This window comes from Temnothorax nylanderi, unplaced genomic scaffold (genome assembly GCF_030848795.1).
Source record: "Temnothorax nylanderi isolate EJ_2023f unplaced genomic scaffold, tnyl_v1.0 TNYL_tig0049_pilon, whole genome shotgun sequence".
In the NCBI taxonomy this organism is placed as follows: domain Eukaryota; kingdom Metazoa; phylum Arthropoda; class Insecta; order Hymenoptera; family Formicidae; genus Temnothorax; species Temnothorax nylanderi.
Genome location: NW_027249111.1, coordinates 505,543 through 525,282, shown reverse-complemented (window position 1 = coordinate 525,282; position 19,740 = coordinate 505,543). Strand labels below are relative to the sequence as shown.

Sequence of the window (19,740 nt, the reverse complement as noted above, 5' to 3'; positions counted from 1 at the left end):
AATAATGATAGACGTCGCAATGAAATCGAATAGTAAATCGTTTATTAGTACGAAGGTGTGTGATAGTGTCTCGAGATTGCCGCCTCGGCCGACATTTCCTGATTAAAAATGCCAGGCCGTGACGGTGTGATACCGTGACGTGAACGAGTGTGACAGAGCTTTCTTCTTCCTTAGCTGACGTAAGAGATAGGTGTTAGAGCTAGTTACCCTGTTCTGCGAGCTAGTGTTCCGCCTTTTCGTCGCCGCCGCCGAGTTCGAGGGCCAATCTTTCGCGAGGGTTTTCCTCGAGGATCTCCTTCGTCAAGTATCGACCTCTCGATTCATCCGGGGCGGTAGAACTTGGGACGCTCAGCGCTATTGATACCGAATACCCGCGTACCGATTGGATTACCGTAGTTCGATCGAACTTCACCGACAGGGTCTCGCGTTGACCAGGTCGCTCGCGTTAACCCTCGACTAGTAATTCGAGCTGAATTGTTGGCGAAGTTAAATCGGACCAAGCGGAGATTTAATCCACGTCGAAACGAGATGTGGTAAAACGAACGTGCGCGCTCACTTTTAGCGCTCTCAATGCGGTCACTTTTAACCGCGACTTCCGTGTCGAGCAGATAAATTTCAGATCGGATTATCCCAGAATTGCTTACGCGTTAAATAAGTCGTAACTGAATTCTCGAATTTATTCCTTTAACATATAAAGATCGCGTTCGGTGTATCGCTGGAAGATGAGAATCAGACAGTCACGCTTGGTATGCTGTTACGCGCTATTTAAATGGAAATCTAATGAGACCAGAGGCAAAGAGAGGACTCTGTATATATATTTAACACAAAATACAATTGTATAATTCTTATTTTCCTAAATTGGAGAGTGTCTCGACACGAAAGAGATCTTGAAATAAAATCCAGAAGGATCGCATCTTAACGCTAAACGCGCTAGAACGTCGATTGTCGTCTCTTCTGAGCGTCCCCGGCATGACGAAAGGGCGGAACGCCCGTGCGAGCTAACTTTCAAAGAGATGCTACTTGTTACCTCCTCTCGAGGTATTCTAGTGCCTATGTTATTGTGTCCTCTGTTCTGTCTACAGCGCTAAAACCGCCGCTAAAAAACGACGTTACCAAAACTGGGGGGTAGGGGGGCTGCTGAGGACGAGTGACGGGGGAAAATGATCCCCCGTCCCCTCATAGAACGCAACAATAAATAATAATAATCTCGCGACTCGTACACGCGTTCGAAAGGTAAGGAAACGTTCTCTATTTCTAACTTTCGTACGTGCATTCTCTTCTTTATTTCTCTCTTTTCTCTCGTCTCTTTTTTTCCTTTAATCCTCTCCCTTCTTTCTCATTCTCTCTCTCTTTCTCACTCGCATTTTGGAGCTAAAGAGCTCGCTATCCTCGCGCACATGGTACGGAATAACAATAAAGTATCGTGATGGCGAACGAAAGACGACGATTTTACAAATAAAATACTTCGACGCATACGCTAAACGACTCATGCTTGATTCTGCAATTTGTGTACAAATTTAAAGGAAACATTACAGGTATTGATCATTCAATATTGAAGTACACGTTATCGATTTACATACTTGTTAAGTCAAATTTTGTATGAATAATTAAGAGAATTTATTTTTCAATTAATCTTAAACGAATTTTACGCCTCGGAGAGTTTAATTCCAGATAATCGATGTCAGACATTTTGCAAGTGCACGAATCGAATGTTAGATCAGAAATAGTTGACGAACGCGTCAACTTCTCGCATCCCTGTTATCCTGTTATCAGTATCTGCGTACGTTCGGATCACGCATGATTCGTTTTGCACTTCGCTCATTCGCCCGCTACACTCGATATGCAACGATTAATCGTGTTGATCCTCGTAACGAAGATCCCGCGCTCGGGGTTTCCGAGTTTCCCCCAATTAAAAATAAGAACAAGAATAACTTAGATTTCCGTTGTACGTATCATACAAGCTATGCACAAAAGAAAAAAGATAAAACAACATCGCGAAACATTCAATTAACATGGACGCAATAAGATACAAAAGCGTGTAACTCGATCCGCCTCTCGTTTTCTCTTTCCCTCGCATTTCTTCCGATCCCTCTTGATCTTCGAATCGCCTGATACTTTCGCGTCATGCGAGCACTTTGATTGTATGCAGTGTTTCTTTTTGATCATGCGTGTCTCGTCATAATAAGTACACACTGTACACCTTCATTCTTCCACCTTCGCTCTCGCGCTCCAGCCAGTCATGCTCTCGCAATTAATATTATTTTATTCGAGTATACACTTCCTGAGGAACGATGAGAGCTGCCTTAGTCTAATTTAAGAAATCGTGCTAATTAGCTAATCAGAAATTTCGCTTCTGGTTCAGAGAGCTTTTCTTCGCGTTCGAAGGGCCCCGAATGAGCTCAGCAATGCAATTTGCAAAGTTGCTTCGGTACGATTCATTAACTCATTAATTAATTAATACTGGTGAGCTGCTCGTAGTTCGTCGCAAGAAAGTCGAAGATCGGCGAAAGAAATAACTTTTCGTCGCTTTAAATTAAATCAGTACAGAATTATTTGATTATTACGCACTTTCTCAACTAATTTAGCTTGTTTGTCAAAATCTTTTGCAATTTGTTAAGACGGAAGAATGCAAGAAAATAATGTGCGATAAAGTAATGAACTATTTTAATTATCCTTAGGCTGACGAAGGTGCGAAAATACGCTGCGCACAATTCATTCAAGATATAATAATATTAAAAGGACTGAAGGACATTTCAAGTTATAATTGTACATTATTGCTGGTGCTACATTGTATCATCTAGGATAATTTAAGATCGACAATCGAGAGCACAACTTTCGGGAGCGTCAGATTGGCGTAACATTAACGGCAGCGTTGCGCGATCAACAAATTCCTATCCGAATATAATGAAAACTCGCGTGTATCGATTTTTCTGTATAAAAACGCAGATAGCTGTTGCGCCGCGTGACTTTCGACTTGTGTGAGTTATCATTAAATGGCATACCGTTTCAACGCTGCATCACAAGGATTTTAAACGTGGAAACATTTTAACGTGGAAAATTCAAAATTGCCAATAACGTCCTCACTTTATATAAAATTTTTGAACAGCCAGGCTCTAAATATTCATTCTCCTAAATTAATGGCAATGAAAGTATTGGAGATTTCAAGCGTAAATGTGTTTTAACGAGTCGAGTGACCTGGTGCAATAATAATTGCAATAATAATCAACATCTTCGTCACTGGTTGTTGTATTTTCAAATAATTTAACGATTTAATGATAAAGAAATAAAGTGAGAACCACGTTTGATTAAACGAGGGCTACGTTTACATTTTCAATGATATCGTCATTTTGGGCTCTAAGGCTAAAGCTTTAATGTTCGCGTCAACCCTGAACCGGCCTCGTTGCCGTCGATCGCGCAAACCACCGTATAATCTCGCCGACTCGTACATATAAAATTATATTTACAACAGAGCGATTATTTCTTTGTGTGTTGAGGTATTCGCGTCTAGGCGCGTCTAAAAAGAGAGCGTGCACTATTTTGAGGAGCGAGAGTGAGGTTTGCGACGTCCGAGAAGGCTTCAGGAGCCTTCTTTCGGTATCTACTTCTTGCAACCCATCCCTCTTGCTCCGAAAAGGAAAGATACAATGAATTTTCCTCCTTTTCCGATCTTCGTCGCCATGGTCGCGACGCGCGCGCCTGCCATACAAATAATTTAAAAATTATATTCGTATTTATAATCTCTTCTTTCGCGCCTCTCCCTCTATACATAGCTTCTTTTATATATATATATATATATTAAATTTCAATCTTTTTTTCTCGTTCTTATACGCGCACGGGAAAAGATTTCGGTAACGATATCGTTATGGTACAGCTATGCTACACACGGGGGGACCACCTTTCCTCCCGGTTCTCTATATACACTGCTCACCGATTACCGTTTACTTTCTTACATGCGGTATGTATATAAGAGATAGCGCTATTCATACGGTACTAACGTGCGTCTGTACATCCTAACACGAAAATTTTCCCTCTCACTCTCTCGCGTCTCGCTCTCGCTTTGGTCTATCTCGCAGTGTACCAAAAGCTTGAACTATCTTGCACCTCCGGTGGTGTCACTTCGTTCCGACGTAAAAAGAGCATGTCGATATTTCTACATCACAATATTTGTCAATTTGTCTAGTGTGTACGTGACTAGCTTCATTCACTGTGATTCTTTCAAGGCGTTTCGTTCTTTGGACAAAGTTACAATGCCAATCCGAAATTATTTTGCATTTGTCGATTACGGGACGAAGTAACATCCTGAGGAACAAATCAATGTCGGTTTACCGTGATCCGCGAACCCGCGAATCATCCACGTGCGACTACCGATCAAGGATTGTTCATAAAGGCTTGACCCGATCGCCGATAATAATGTGTTTAATAATGGACGCGGGTAATTTGGGCCATTCGCGGAGTTGTTCGGCCGAGTCTTTGTCTGGCGTTCGCTAGAATGGCAATTCAGAATGGGGCGGGGGTTGCGAGCGTGCCGCAATTGCAGCTCATGAATTTCCTAACACACGGCCTCCGTTACGTTATTAACAACATCGAGACTTTATTGGCGTGTTCACGGTGCCTCGCTTCTGGCTTCTGTTTCGGGAAAACGCGATTTGTGATCGAGAAAGCATTATTGCTGGATTGGGAAAGAGGGTTTTTTACGGTCAGAAGCTTTCGATTCCGGAATGAACGATATGAGGTGTACCCCGTGAATTGTGCTTCATCGGAAAGCTTTTTCAGAGCAAGAAAGGGTACATTTTCTCGGGAATAAAATTTCTCATGCTCCCTTCTTATCGAGCGAGCTTTATAGTTTTACGCTTCGGCGATGGGATTACAAAAATAAAAGGCTCGCGCGCGCGCGCCTAAAAATTTTCGGCCGTGAAAGTGCGAATATGTACGTGCATTTAGTGGCAGTATAGCGATGATATTAATGATACGTGTGGTGTCTACGGTCCTCGAAATCGTATTATGCACGTTGGAATCTGATTAAAACAATTCGGTTGCGATTTATTTCGTGTATATTCTCGCGTCGATTTATTCTACTACATAGAACTAAACAATAGCAGAAAAGAAAATTTCACGTTTAAAAAAGATTAAATCGATTTTATTTTACTTGGTCGGATAATTCTCTGTTTCGATAATCGTGAGGTGTTTTATTATGTTGGAATCGTGCGACATTTTTTGCAAATTTGAAAGACTAGGGAATGTATTTATTGTAATCCAAAATATTACTTTAGATATATGTATATTATATTATAGCCCATCACACATAACAAGACATTATATAAATAAATTGTTTTTGTCTTCCTTAAATAAGAAATCTTTTTTAAGGATGATAGAAAACAACACAATGCTTTTATCGAGTAATTTAATTGGTTGATCAGATTCCAACATACATACATTGTTCTGCTTTCCTGCTGACGGATAATTTGAGGACTCTGCGTTAGTCTACCGTGCGTGTGTTTACTACATTTCAAGACTATCATCAGCATGCATGAGTCGCTTCGCATCCCATTGCGAGACTCCCTAAAGCGTCATTGGTACGGAAAGTGATTATTATCGGACTAGATAACCGCGTAGTACTGTCTAACGTTCCCTATCGTGTAATGTGCGATCGGATCCGCTTCTCCGAGGGCGGGACAAAAATTATACGTTTCATCGTATCAAAGTTTGTACGAAATTTGCCGGTCGGCTGAACACGTCCGACCGTTTAGGATAGGACTGGCAGTGGATCGTTAATCTAGGGCGAAACACCCGTAATCGAGACCCGCTTATTTCGCAATTTGCACTGTTCATTTTAAACACACAACTTCGTTATTTAGCCTAGAAATACCACACCCTTGACATCTTAGACTTTGGATTAAGTCTGGATCAAATTTCATCTTATATTTTAGAATAAACAAATCTACGAGTTTTTGATCCGACGGGTTTTAATTTCGAATATTTCGCACGTTTGTCAGTTTACAAAACTGCTAATTGCTTGAAAGAGCGATGGGATTGATCGCTTAGGGTGATTTCGGTGCTTCTTCATAGCTCTTCGCGATTGGTAGTCGCACGATTTGCGGGCGACGACATCACGACGAGGACGAAGTTAGCTCGTTCCGCGGTTAATGCTCTCCCTCTACGTATATAAATTACAAAGGATTGGACTAAAAAGGTAAAAGTAATTGTTAACGTCCTTTGGTACCAGCCTGAGTCTCATTAAATTACAAATAAATTTGTTAGATAGTCTTGTGTGTCGATTATATGTATAAATCACTAAGAGATCACTGTTTTTCTCGTCAAGTCCGAATCGTCACTTGCTCGCGGGGGTCTCCTCGTCGCTTCGACGATCGAGTCGTTCAATACGATCGTCGCGACTTGATTCGCCGAAGCGATAAGAATACCTTTATTGACTCTTAACTGTGGACGTCGAAGTATCAAAATACAGCAGTTTAGCACAGCCGAATCGGCATCAGCCATTCTCTCCGTTAAAGAGCACGCTCGATAGTTGCCATCATTCCATCGTGACAACAAAGTGACAGAAATAAGGTCTTTTGTCTTTTTGCCTTTCTCTCTTTTCTCAGAGGAGAGAACACATCTCCAAGAGAACCCTCAGAGACGTCGCGATCGGTCCTCCATTAGGACACGATGTAGTCCGCGGAATGATGCGAGTGATGGGAGTTACGTTGCTTGTCCCTACGGTGATTTGTCCGGGAATTACTGCCGCGGGTGCCGCTGGTACCGGTCGTGCCGGTGGTGCCGGTGGTGCCGGACGTGTGGTGGCTGTAACCGCTGTCACTGCCGAAACTGCTATCGGGCTGGCCCTGATACAATCGGCCGGCATTGGTTACCTGATCGCACGCCGAGTCTCGGGTCGAGTTCGTGTAATACACTGGCTGGCTGTATTTGTCGTCGCCGAACAGCCGATCGGTCGGCTGCGAGTACGTGTCCGAGTACTCGCCGCCCACCTGGGTGTAGAGCGGCGTCGTGACATCAGACTGATTCTGCAGACCGTAGTAGTCCGCACCGTATGGCTGCTGCGACGATAGATACTTGTACTTGTCGTTGCCGGACTTGCCGTTGCGCGAACGCTCCTTGCCGCTCCTGTTCTGGCTGGAGTAACGATGAAGAGGGCCCAGTACTGGCACACTCTCGTAGGGGTTCTCCTCGAGTCGCGGTGGCTGCGCGGCCGGCAAGGGCGGCACGAAGTACGGTAACCTGTGCGCCACCGACGGGACGGACTGCTGACGTTGAGTGCTGCCGGTGCCTGTTCGAGCACCGGCCACGCCTGAAACCAGAGACTTGAGTCAGTAGGAACTCAGAGACGCGTTTATATACGTAGAATGCTATAACGAAGTTGAAAAGTTAACGCGGAGTTAGGAAATCGAGGTAGGAAATCAAAATAGAAAATTGAGGTGGGAAGATCGAGATAGGGAAACGAGGATAACAGGAAGAGAGATTACTTCAATATAGAGAAGTGCATTACATCCGGGAAGTTTCGATTCAAGTTTATCAAATTCGATTCGGTTTCATCAAGAAGTAGGTAAAAGAATGTATAAATAGATATATTGCGACAGGTCTTAACGAATCCCTAGTCTAAAAATGTTATCGCTCGATCGCGTAGAAGTGCTACGCACTCTAGGCAAACATTAAAGTAGCAAACAGTTCTTGGAAGGGCAGGTAGAAAAAACGGTACCGAAGAGCCTTAAGAAATAAGGAAAAAGAGCATCGACGAGTCGAGAGGCCGATGTGTCGCCGGCCAATAACGCAAGAACGGTAAACAATTACGGAGCGGATAAGCAAACATCAGTTGTTAGTTCAGAGATGTTGATTTAGCGCGCTACAACTACGAAAAATCTTTCGAGCGGAATTACTTTCTTCGGAAAATGTCTTTCTTTCTCCAGTCTACCTTTCTCTATCATCCTTTATATACACAACTTGGCGTATCTTTTCGTCGCTGTGACTTACCTGCGACGCTAGGATAGAGTTGAAGCAGCGCGTCCAGCAGCATGCCCTCGTGGAATTCGCCCATGTCGTGGTTCTTGTCTCGTCTGCGTCGGTCGAGGCTTCTGGGGCTGCGGCCGCGTCGTTCGCGCGGTGGCCTGCCACCGGCTGGGCACGTACCCCAGGTGGGGCCGCTGCTCGAAGTGAGCATCCTCGCCTCCGATGGCTCGCCCACCGACAGCTCATCCTCGGCGAACTCATCCTCGCTCACCGGCTTGGACGCGCTGGACGTGCGGTGATGATGACGGTGATGATGATGATAATGATGCAGACGATTACGGGCATTTAACTCGCTCTCCTCGTCCGTCTCCGGATGGTCCCCTGCGGGATTGAAATTCGTTTAAGGGTTTAACTTAACGGTATGACGATGAACGCGCGAGGATAAGAGCGGGATTTCATTCTTAGCGGGACGGAAAGTTGATTAATCGTGAATAAAGTTTGTTTGATAATCAGAGAGGGTTAACTGGATGTCAGAAAACGAGAGTATTTCTTAACACGCGGTGGAAATTAATCAGATGGATAATTAGCTTCTGGGAAGATAAATTATTTGGAAAGATACGTTTGAGAGAAGGTTGCGAAATAAATAAATTCGTATTTATAGTCGCATTTCTGTTGAGAAATTCAGGTGAAATCAGTTCAAGACATACGGATGAATCTTGATGTTATATTTATAACTGCGATTTAATAATCATTTCTTGAGGGAATCGCATTATATATATTAATAGGTTTGAACTCTCATATATTTTGGTTAATAATATCGTCAACTCGGAGTTAAACTACATTTCCTATCTGTTATTGATTTTTCAGCTCAAATGATATTAATTTATGCTCAATTTTCTTATATAGGTTTTATACGCTATAGTAATCAACTGATATTAACAGATTGATTTCTAATGTTAATTTTAACTGTTATATGCAATTTTATGTTTAATCATTTTTTTAAGTAAAAATATTTAACAGTTGATTAAAATTACTCCATACATAAGAAATTATTAAATTTTATTGTTATGAAAATTTGTCTTTGTTTTGATAATAAATATAATTTTAAAGTTTTAATTCTGTAAGAAGCGTGATTATCCAAAGGATGCCTCATAAAGTATCAGCGGGAAACAATCGCAATTCCATCCCACATTATATATCAGTCTATGAAGAACGCAATAGACTCTTTGATTACGGAGCGAAGGATTCGATTTGTCTTAGGGGTTGGGCAGTTAACCCCAGGACAAAATCGGTTTAGGATGAGAAACGTATTGTAACAATTAAAGATTTTACCGCTGGATGTAATTAAAGTAACCCACGATCTATTTAGCCGATACTTGGGCTTCGCACTGAAATTTCGCTTCGTCGGTTTGGCAACGCGAGACTCACTTCGCTCCTCCATTAATTGCCTCGCGTTATTCCGCCGAAATGTCGCGGTTGAGTCGCGATCAATACTAACGACACAAAGGGGGCGTGTGTACGTGAACTCACGTTAAAAAAAAAGAGAGCTATCGTATAAATAATCGCGGCGTAAAACGGATATTTCGAAGGGAAACCGGAATGCGGTGCGGAAGCCGCGCGCAGCGATCGAAATCGGTCGTCGCGAGAAATTGAACGGGCTCGTCCAATTAATTTTTATCTCGCGGTAGAAGTGGAAGAAACGCGATCGAAAATGAAGCGGGATAGAGAAGAGACGTATACCGCGCCCGAATTATTCTCAAACAGATTGGAGGTATTATCGGACTGACTCCACTCTCAGCATTAAGTTCGCACTTCGCTGGCCATTAAACCACTCGAGATATCCTCTGTCGTCTCGGACGAGTGTCCTCTCGAAATGCTTCCAGCGAGGACAGGAGGATGACCTGTTAACCGTTCGACGTCGATCTCGTCGATCGAGACGTATCCCGGATTTCCCATTTCTGTCGTATCGGATTTCTCGCGAAAATAGCATATTGTTAGCTAGTAACAACGGCTTGACTTATTCTGATCAAATAAATTTAACCTTACATAATAATTTATGTAGTTTTAAAATATGAATCAATTTTACCTAAACAATATTTTGTTCTACTGAAATAATTTTTGAGCGTCGGGAAATAAGTCAGATTTGGGAGATGTAAAAGAATCTATATCTAGAAATTATATAAAAATTATACGGAAGGTATACATTTTGAAAATTATTAAAAGTATTGCTCACAACTGTGTGTGTGGGGGGGGGGGGGGGGAATTATCCTGTCAAGAACAAGCAACTTCATTTTGGCAGGGTTCAATTTGATCAGTTCCATGAATTTTGCAACGCGCGAGTTATCCTCCTTGTCGACGTGATCGTCGAGTAGGTCCGTTGAATTCTCTGGCGTTTTTACAAGCCCGCAAGGGACAGGACCACCCTCTTCGAGATCGATGTTCTCTCTCGTCTCGAAACTGGAGAACGATGCGTACATAGTGTATATACGCGCGGGCCGAGCCCGTGGTTACGACTAATGCACGCGGTGCAGCATGTATATTCGATTACCAGGTCCTCGTCAAACGTCGAAAGCCTCATCACCATACTAATTAGCCGTCCAACTAATGGGAAGTATAAGTCAGAGGTCGTGTCACGCTTATCTCCCTTCGGTAAAATACACGACAGCGCAGAAGAGTGGGGATCACTGCGGAGAAAGGGAGAAAGAAAAGAGGAGAAAGAGAGAGGGGGAGAAGAAAGGGAAGGGAAACAATTTCAAAGAAATTATGAGAGAAAAACAAACAAGAAGATGCAACGTAAAACTGCGTTTATCAGATTCTCGTTTGTTGAAATGAATTCAGACTTTGATTGTATCTTTATAATAGATATATTAATAACGTAATTGTATGTTTTGTAAAATTACCGATCTTTGAATTCTTAAATTCGTTGATTCTTAAATGCATATATATTTTTAAATGTTTCGATATTTGCTCCCATAAAAAAATTCTTAATGCACACTGAATAATGAATCTGAAGGCATAAAAATTATTAAGTGGCCATATAGATTTGATCTTGCAGAGTCCGGATCTCGTACGCGAGGTTTACTTCTATTTAGATTACAAAGATCTAAAGATCTTCGTCAAATTTTCCGATAATTAAAAAATTTATGGAATTATTCATGTGCTTTTATTTCTATCCTATTTCTCATTTTTCTCTACAAATTTATCCTTTTGCAATCTTATCAATTTCCATTCACATAAACCCATCTTTCTTTCTCGCACATTTTCAATCTCGCGAACTCATTGAACTGAACGCAGACCGGAACTTCTGCGACACGCAGATTCTCACTTCCAAAATTCTTGGTACCAACGTCCTTAAAAAGTTCCATCGACTCTTTTTGCCCAATAAATCTCCCACGCCACAGACTTGCCCGTAAATCGCGACGCACGCGAATCTGCCGGATTATTCTGATAAATGCAGTCCCGCAGTTACCAGGAACAAACCAGAAAAGGGAAATACGTAAGAGGGGCAACGAGGGGAACGAGGAAGTTTCGCAAAGCGCGCGTTAGTCGATGGGATTTAACGCTAGTTCAACGCAGCCGCATGTTAATCGTGTATTAAGCCAACCGACAGACGGACACACCGTTTCGAAAACTCGTATACTCGTGCCGTACCTACGCGTTTCCCGCGGGCATGTTCGACTCCGAGGATACTCCCCAGCGTCTTCAGAGGCGAGTTTCATCTAGAAGGAGAGTGCGTGATTTGCGTCTGCATGGGAACGTTAGGGTTTCAGCGCGTCGTCGACAAGGCAACAAGATAGCTTGACGATCCCGCGAAACACTCGTTTATCGTTTGGTAGATTATGAAATTCGCACAAAAATGTGCTTAGTTAAGATAATTTATTAATAATATTATTTGTGTAATAGTATTATAAGTGTTCTTTTTTAAACCAGCTTCGAATTATCTTAAAGGTTTTTATAGAAGTCCTAAAAGATAGCATCTTATTATTTCTCAACCGATGAATAGAACACTTTATAGAAATAAAATATAAAACAAGCTTTCGATAAATTCGATTGCGAAATTCACTCTCGTGCGTCGAGTTTACCTTTTCAAAATCGAATCGTCTAATGAAAATTTCAACTCTTTCTTCTTCACTGTCGCATTGTTGCTCTCGGGATTTTCCGGCGTGATTTTTTTCCGTGAAAAACCGCGACGCATAAAAGGAGATGTCCGTGGACAAAGCCGTCCAAAGTAAACATCGATTATCGGCACTTACCGTTGCTGAGCTCCTCGTAGACAGGATTATAAAGGTCCTGCGATGTGTAAGGATCAGGACCGGGACTGCTGCAGACGAATACCCCTCTTCCGCCGTCCTTGACGTCCAGCATCTGCCGTGATAACAAAAATGAGAGTTAGAGAAAAAGGGAACGAACGAGACGCGACGCGGACGAAAAAATGTAATATTTTTAACTGTCGCATAATAGAATTGCTATTGAATGATATCTCGTGACTATTACTTACATTTTTCACATAATATGTAAAGTACAATGAGTGACGCGAATATTAGAAATCGATAAAACTTTAATTGAGAGTAATTGAAGAAATTTACCGGGGGGAGTTACACCGTGATTAATTTCATGTTCAATACAATCTCAATTTTATCGCGATATAATAAATTGCACGCCGTTTGAGAATTAAGACCGCCGCCATTTTCTTCCTCGTTCCGCGGGGTTGAAAGGTAATTAGTCCCGAGTTGTGACTAAAAATAGGTCAGCTCGTTACAAATGACTCGGGGTTCGCGCTTCCACGGTTGTTTTACGAGGCTCTTTAGGAACGGCGACTTGTTTACGACAACGTTGGAAAACAATTAGCGAATAAAGGAAAGGGATGCGGAAGATGGGGTACAATGGGGGCAGGTGGAAGGAAAATAGCGAGGAGAAACTCGGGGGATGATTGGCACGGGTACCAGACGAGAATCTTAACACTCTTTCAGAACCTCCATGTTTTCCGGCCGACGATTAACTCGTTCCCACCCATCCCCCCCTCTCAAACTCTCACCCTTCGTCTCCCGAGCTGGGATTCCAGCTCTGGAAACGCTGACTCGGTCACTGCAGGAAAAGCGAGGGTGTCGAAAGTTAATCCCTAAATTGGCAGGAAGCTTATACATCACGGCAGGATAATAAGGAACAATCTCTCGTCGCGCGAAAGAGAAAGAGATAGAGACATTTATCTCGGTAGCTAATCTCATTTCCACTGGCAATTTTGTTGACAGGTTGAATAATTAACCCTGCGCGGCAAAGTTTGATGAAATTTTGAGTCTGCCGCGATAAAAATATCTATAACTCTTGCTAGTTTGCGTTCTCGCGATGATGCGTTAGATATTTCGTTATCTATTCCTCCTCGTTGCAGGACACGAGGGTTAATCGAAACACCGGATAGACAGCTGGGAGAAGCGTGTGTAACAGATACACGACATAATCGCGGACTCGATTTAATCCCTTTGCCTCGTCCTTGTAATGGCTCGTGTGTCGTCGTAAGCCTGCCGCAAGCGGTTTCCGGTCTCCGTGGCGACGGTATCCGTGTCCTGTTGGTTTCCGAGCTGAAAATCCGCCACCAGCTGCTCTCCGGTTCGGCCGAGGTGTCACGTTAACGGGCGCAAATGATACGCTACGATCCCCAATCTATCTCGCTATCACTCCCACTCATCCTGGTGCCCATAATGTCTTGTGATCCCATCGGATACCATACGTACAGCGATTGAGACCGGTCTAATTTCGAAGAGCTCAATTTTCCGTACGATATGTACCAAGTACACCTTTCGATGCAAAATCGGATATTATTTTAACTTGACTGATATATTCTATTTTAAGTTTTATTCTCTTTAAGAAACGCTATATTTAAAATTGAAAAAGTAACATTTACAAAGGTAAAATTGAGATCAAGAATTTATTAATAAATCGAAACGATTAAAAAAGATTTTTGCGAGTATTCCACGTGTGACTTATATTCGTTTCACATATTCATTTCTCGTCTCCTTGACACGTCCGAGTTAAATTTTTCCCCGATAATCTTGATATCTTTATCTACCGGAAACTACCCACGTAGCTTCCCGCGAGATCTCCTCGCAAATGTTAATTTATAACGTTTACCTTTTTGCCTCGGATGAATCGTAATGTAGTCTCGCGCAGAATGGGACGATCGCGCAACGCGTGACATAAATTCGACCTCAAACAGGGATTGAAATATCACTGATAGCGCGTGGGAGTATCGGGTCCACGCGAGGGTGGCGCGCGCAGTCTACGTTATTTCTATCTAAAATTATATCTCCCGAATTGTACGAGTCGCGTTTCCTGCTGCCTGCTCCTCGGGCGGATGGACAAATGGATTCGATCGGATCGGATATGTTTGGTACATACACGTGTCTATTTTCTGTATTTCTCGAGATATGTCGCGGGTCGCGACGACGATAAGACAAACGCGTGAAAGATCCTTCCGATCCTTCTATGTTAAAAGCATTGGTAGGGTAGCGTGGGCCGAAAGGTCGAACGTCGTCGTTATTTTACAAAACATTGAAAAAATAATGGATAAATGCATTCTGTCGAGTTGCGTCCAGTCTACGAGGCCAATCGATTGCACAGTTTCATTGTGTACAGAAATATCGCGGAACACGGTTTTATGTAGATACACCGCGCGGTATATCTCCGAATAAAATACTATTTTACGCGCGTTATCGGTTAGCATATTATGTTGCAACAATCATGGGATGCGAAAACATTGAAATATCTTCAATTTACCAATATATTGCACCAGATTCGTATTTTTGTGTGTACATGTGTGTGTATATATATTGTATTGTCTACATATTAAATATCCTACTACAAAAAAACTGGTCACATCGAGATTAAAGTTAAAGATTCTCGTGTATAATTCAAATAAACTCTAAATCTAAATATACGTTTACAATATTTTTCTAAGAAGAATACGTAATAAAACGTAATTTTATCTAATTTTGCAGAAAAATTTAAACTACTCTAGTTTATATAATCTCTGATATTTTTTCTGCTCCGGACACGTTGCAGAATCGTTTGCGCGACTTTTTATAGACTCGAGTACAGCGAGTATCGGCAATCTAGTCTTTTATTTGTGGATGCAATCGAGTGCTCGTAAGACGCGGACGCCCTCGCGAGTGCACAAATTGCTGGAATCGAGTTAGCTGCTCGGTGACCCGCGCGGGGACGATTAGGCCAAAGGAAACCGACGGGTTTCTTGTATCTCCCCATTGAATTCCTCGAGGCGGTGCTATCGTCCACCAAAAGAAAAGGATTCTCGTTTCTACTGACAAGTGCCGCCGGCCTTAAAAGAGCACAGGGTTCATTATCGTGTTTAGTCTGCGGAAACCGTCAACCGGGCATCTACGATTTTTCGAGCGCTTAGCCTACTTAATCTTCCGCTCCTTAATCCGTACATTTAGTACTGATTGTGAATATGAAGTTATCCAATTGTTGTGTTTTATTGATTGTGAATTTTTCAGTATTTATCTACCTATGAAAATAAATATTGTAATATACCTACTATATTGGAATTATACAAGTGATATATACTATAATTTTGTTACGTATTCTTTCTCTTTTCTTTCCAAAAGTTTGAATATAGTATTTAAATAATTTATCAAAGAAAAACCGAAAAGAGTATGTCCTATTATTGAACTACTTTTCTTGAAATGTATACGTAACTTTTTTTTAAATATTGTCTTTACTTGTGAATGTTTAATGTTATTCAATATCCAATTGTCCACTTTCTCTGTCTAATGACCGTAAAATATGGTTTAGCGTATTTTGGTTAAATTGCTGCAGCGTTTTTCACACATATAGACCTAAGATACAATTTTCACAATTTTTATCCTGTTCCGGTGACAAGATAATTTTTACTTGAACGTCGTCCTCTCACGAGAAATAGAGTCGGGTCGTTCGAAAGTCGAGTTACGAGTTCGCCAAGTCGCATGTCCAACCTTCGACCTCGTGGAATTGAGTTAGGCACCATTAGCGCGAGCTCGAGGCAGAACGAAGGCCAAACCAGGTTTCCTGAATCAAACTTCCGCTCATAGCTCATCTAAACGGTGCAAAATGGCAAGAAGACTTCTTCTCTATGCGACTAATGAAATTTACTTCATGTTAACAGACAGAACAAATAAATGAGGTCGAAATTGTCGTGAGACGTGTCATGTTCAATCATATTAAGTCTCAATGCGCAAAATGTTTTCACTATATGTTTTTCGCGATCTTTTTAGACCGCTGGTTACACCTCTACTTCAATTTTAATATTAAATTTCTTATTTCCTGCAATTTCATTTTGGAATACTCGGTAGGGGATAAAATAATATCGCATTTACGAGGAACAGAAGGCAGGTCTCGGCTCAGCCCTCGTAAAGGCACTGCCGCATTTTTAGGCGAGTTATGAGAGTTGGCAAAGTTCCACACGTTCGGAGAATTTTCAATCTTCCGGCTGAGAAGTTCGATATTCGGCCGGTTTCACTCGCGCGCGCGGATCTGATTATCCTAATGATTTTATGGTACCCGACACGAGTTTTACTTGGCCGAAGAAGCGGAACGCGTAAAAACGCGACCGACTTCTCCTCTTCCTTCTTCTCGGTCTTTCTCGTTTTCTTCTTCCGCCGGTATTAAAATTCTATGTCTGTTATACGTCCCCCATAATGGCCGGGCTGGCGCTCGCGGGGGCCTTTGAAAAGTTGATCGCTTTAATGATCTCGTGGCCCCCGCAGGCGGCCGGCACCTCCGCTAAACTTAGATCTCTCGGACGTCGGCGACAGTGCAGCATACTTAAAGCGCCTTAGCCGACATAAAAGGGGTACGAGGGGTCGCTTCGTCTTTCCACCTAACTGCGAAAGTTCGCGACATAAATAATCAGGAACTTTCTTGAATTAATTTCAATCGCGATCGGAAAATTCGGGACTCCACCGATGGAGTTTCGTCGCGAAGGCGTCCCGCGAGGAAAACGAGTTTTCGGGTGTTTGGAATTAATAACGCATTAAAACAACAAACGATCGACTACGAGATAAAAATATCTATATCGGTACCAATGAAAAAAAACATCTGTTTTTTAATTCGTGATATTTTTTAAATTATTTCTTTTCGTTAAATTGTAACGAATAGATAACGTTCCCCTCGAATATTCGAATGGATAAACTCATCTGCTTCCCATATCTAATGCTTTTTGACACATCATTTCGAATATACGGTGTCTATAAACTTAAGCAGAGCAACTGATTCTGGCGTCCTACATACTGCGGACAATATCCAACTTGACGTGTGTGCGACCAACGCGTATATGTACATTTTATATAAATATTATACATGCGCCGATATGTCGTGACTGTATCTCGTTACCGTAACCCGTTAATTGTTAGTTACTGCGCCAATTGCATTAGGTTCTAAGTCCGGGGTGGACGGCCCCTGCCTCCGTCGTTATGTCGCTATTGCTTTGCAGATACAACGTCCCGAGCTAACGACGCGGCACCGACGCGCGTAATCGAGTCGACAACAGGTGGATGTTAGATCGATAGACTTCCGCCGGCGGATTGATCGTCTAGCGGCTTATCCGGTGTGGCACGGCGAGATTTATGACGGGATCGATAACGGTAAAAAGAACCCGCGGACGAAATAATTACAGTCTGGTCGTCGTCGAGTGAACACGCGCGAAATACTCCTCCCACGTCACGATTCTAACTCCGCGATACACTTTCGTAGTCAAAACGATCCCTACACGGACTATAATTTTCTTATCACGCATGTAATTTTGGTAACATAGCTTCGCATTGTATTCAAATTGCGCGAGGAACACGAAAATTCTCTTATCGTTATTGAGATTCTTGATAAATTTTCTAATTTAGTGAAGATTGAATATTGTATCGAGTAAATGAAAATTATATAAAGAATCAACGTTTGCGATCATGAAAAAGAAAAAGTATGTACTTTGACAGTTAAATTCGATTAAGTTCAATAATCGAATTTACAAAGTTGATTAACTAACAAATAAATTAAAATTAAAATTAAATATGTTTAAAAGAAAAGCATTTCTTTTATCATTTCTCTCTCAATTTAAGAATTCGAAGTTACAATAGATTACAAATTGTAATGTAATTTCTTAAAAAGTACGGATACGATTTTAGCAATGTTAAATCTTTTAATAAGAATGTAAAGTTGATGTTTGAAATATTTAAGTTCTATTTTGTCCTTTTTTATTTGTGCGGAGATAACTGACATATGTTTGAAGCTGAATCATTTAAACTTTAAACGGCAAGCGGACGACAATTTTCGAAAATGACGACATTGCATACGTGATTTCGAGGGACGCGAACGATTTAATAATATTCAAATATTTGAGTTTTACTTGACCTCTTTCCGCGCGCTCGCCGAGAAGACGTCGGCAGGAAGCATTTTTAGAGAAAAGGGACCTCTTTCGTTCGAGGAAACGTGAAGCGTAGAATGGTCGGTAAATCGGCGACACGTTACTGTCGGGATTTTCTGGTCTACCAAATTCTTTTGATTCGCTGACATTCAAATATTTAAGCCTGGTTCGACTCCGTATTCGCGAATCGACAAACTGTCACGCGGCAGAGAAAGATCGCGCGAGAAAAAGCTCTCGGCGAGAGCGCTAGATAAAAAAACCCAATCTAATTGACACGTTGTTGAGATTGCTAGATTATATTACCCGAGAAACGGAAGTTCTAATTTCATTAATTTTATCGGAATATCCACGTATCGTAGAATAGAATCAGATATCAACTCTTAGTTGAAACGGCCAAGTCTTTTATTCGACTTCGGGATTTCTAAAGAAAATCCACGCTCTGTGCCATTATTCAGAGGGAGAGCACTTTTTACTTCTTCTTAGTTCTTATTTCTGCGATGAAAACCAGATCTTGAAAAATATACAGAGTGTACCAGGTTATCCGCAGATCCTTTCATCTGCAGATATATCCGGATTTTTTATTTATTTCTTTTAATTCCAAGACTTATGACTTCAGTATAGTAATTTCTCTTTCTCACTCTTTATGTTCGCTTCAGCGGTTAAGAATTAAAATCTAATTTATCTCGTACAATCAAACGAAATATTTCGCTTTATAGACTATCCGTTTGATTTTATAGTTTTATCTTAATGTGAGAAATACAAAACATTATATATCGCGAAAAATTCCGAACTTTTTTGACACTGAAAAAATCGCGAATGCCGCAAAAGTGAATTCGAGTGCTAAGTTATTCTTTGAGCTTTTTCACAACGGGAATCAAGATCGAAGCTCGTGTTCTTTACGCTCTTTTTATTCTCGCCGACCCTTCGCAAATCATAAGTCGCTTTCTTTCCGCGCCGCTCAAATATTTACGTTATTTGTTCGTTGGTGAATCAACAATCAACAGCCGTCGGCTGTCTCGACGCGAGAAGAGAGAACTACGCGAATCGGAATCGGTGACGCATGGTTATCGAGATTTTTGAACCGTCGACCTCGACTGATCTCCAAGTAGTAACAGTCGACTGCTGGGCTCCATGCAGGGACGAAGGGGAGACATGAGACGCGCACCCTCTTTCGTCGACCCCTCAGCAATTAAATTAAACAACGTGGCCCGTGCGGAGAGAAAGCAGGAGAAGAAAAAGATTCTTCTTGCACCGCGCCGCGTCGCTGGATACTTGCTCGGCTCCATTTGCAAAATTAGAGATCTATTCGTCCGCGAGAGATGGCAATCGCTCTTGGAGAGCAAAGGTGACACGGCACAATGGTGACGCGTCAATCTCTC

At 41.9% G+C, this 19,740-nt stretch overlaps 1 protein-coding gene across 3 annotated transcripts in view; it reads right to left on the bottom strand.

Annotated features, from left to right (window-relative positions):
* Positions 1-20: 20 nt before the first annotated feature.
* Positions 21-19,740, bottom strand: part of Pxb (putative Hedgehog signaling attenuator pxb) — a 326,305-nt gene continuing 306,585 nt past the window's right edge. For all 3 annotated transcript variants that reach the window (XM_071706092.1, XM_071706093.1, XM_071706091.1), the window contains 3 exons: positions 12,213-12,324; positions 7,984-8,340; positions 21-7,303 (listed from right to left, as the gene is read on the bottom strand). In XM_071706092.1, coding sequence (XP_071562193.1) covers positions 6,654-7,303; positions 7,984-8,340; positions 12,213-12,324 — 1,119 coding nt within the window. In that variant the 3' untranslated portion in view covers positions 21-6,653. The remainder of the gene's footprint in view (positions 7,304-7,983; positions 8,341-12,212; positions 12,325-19,740) is intronic.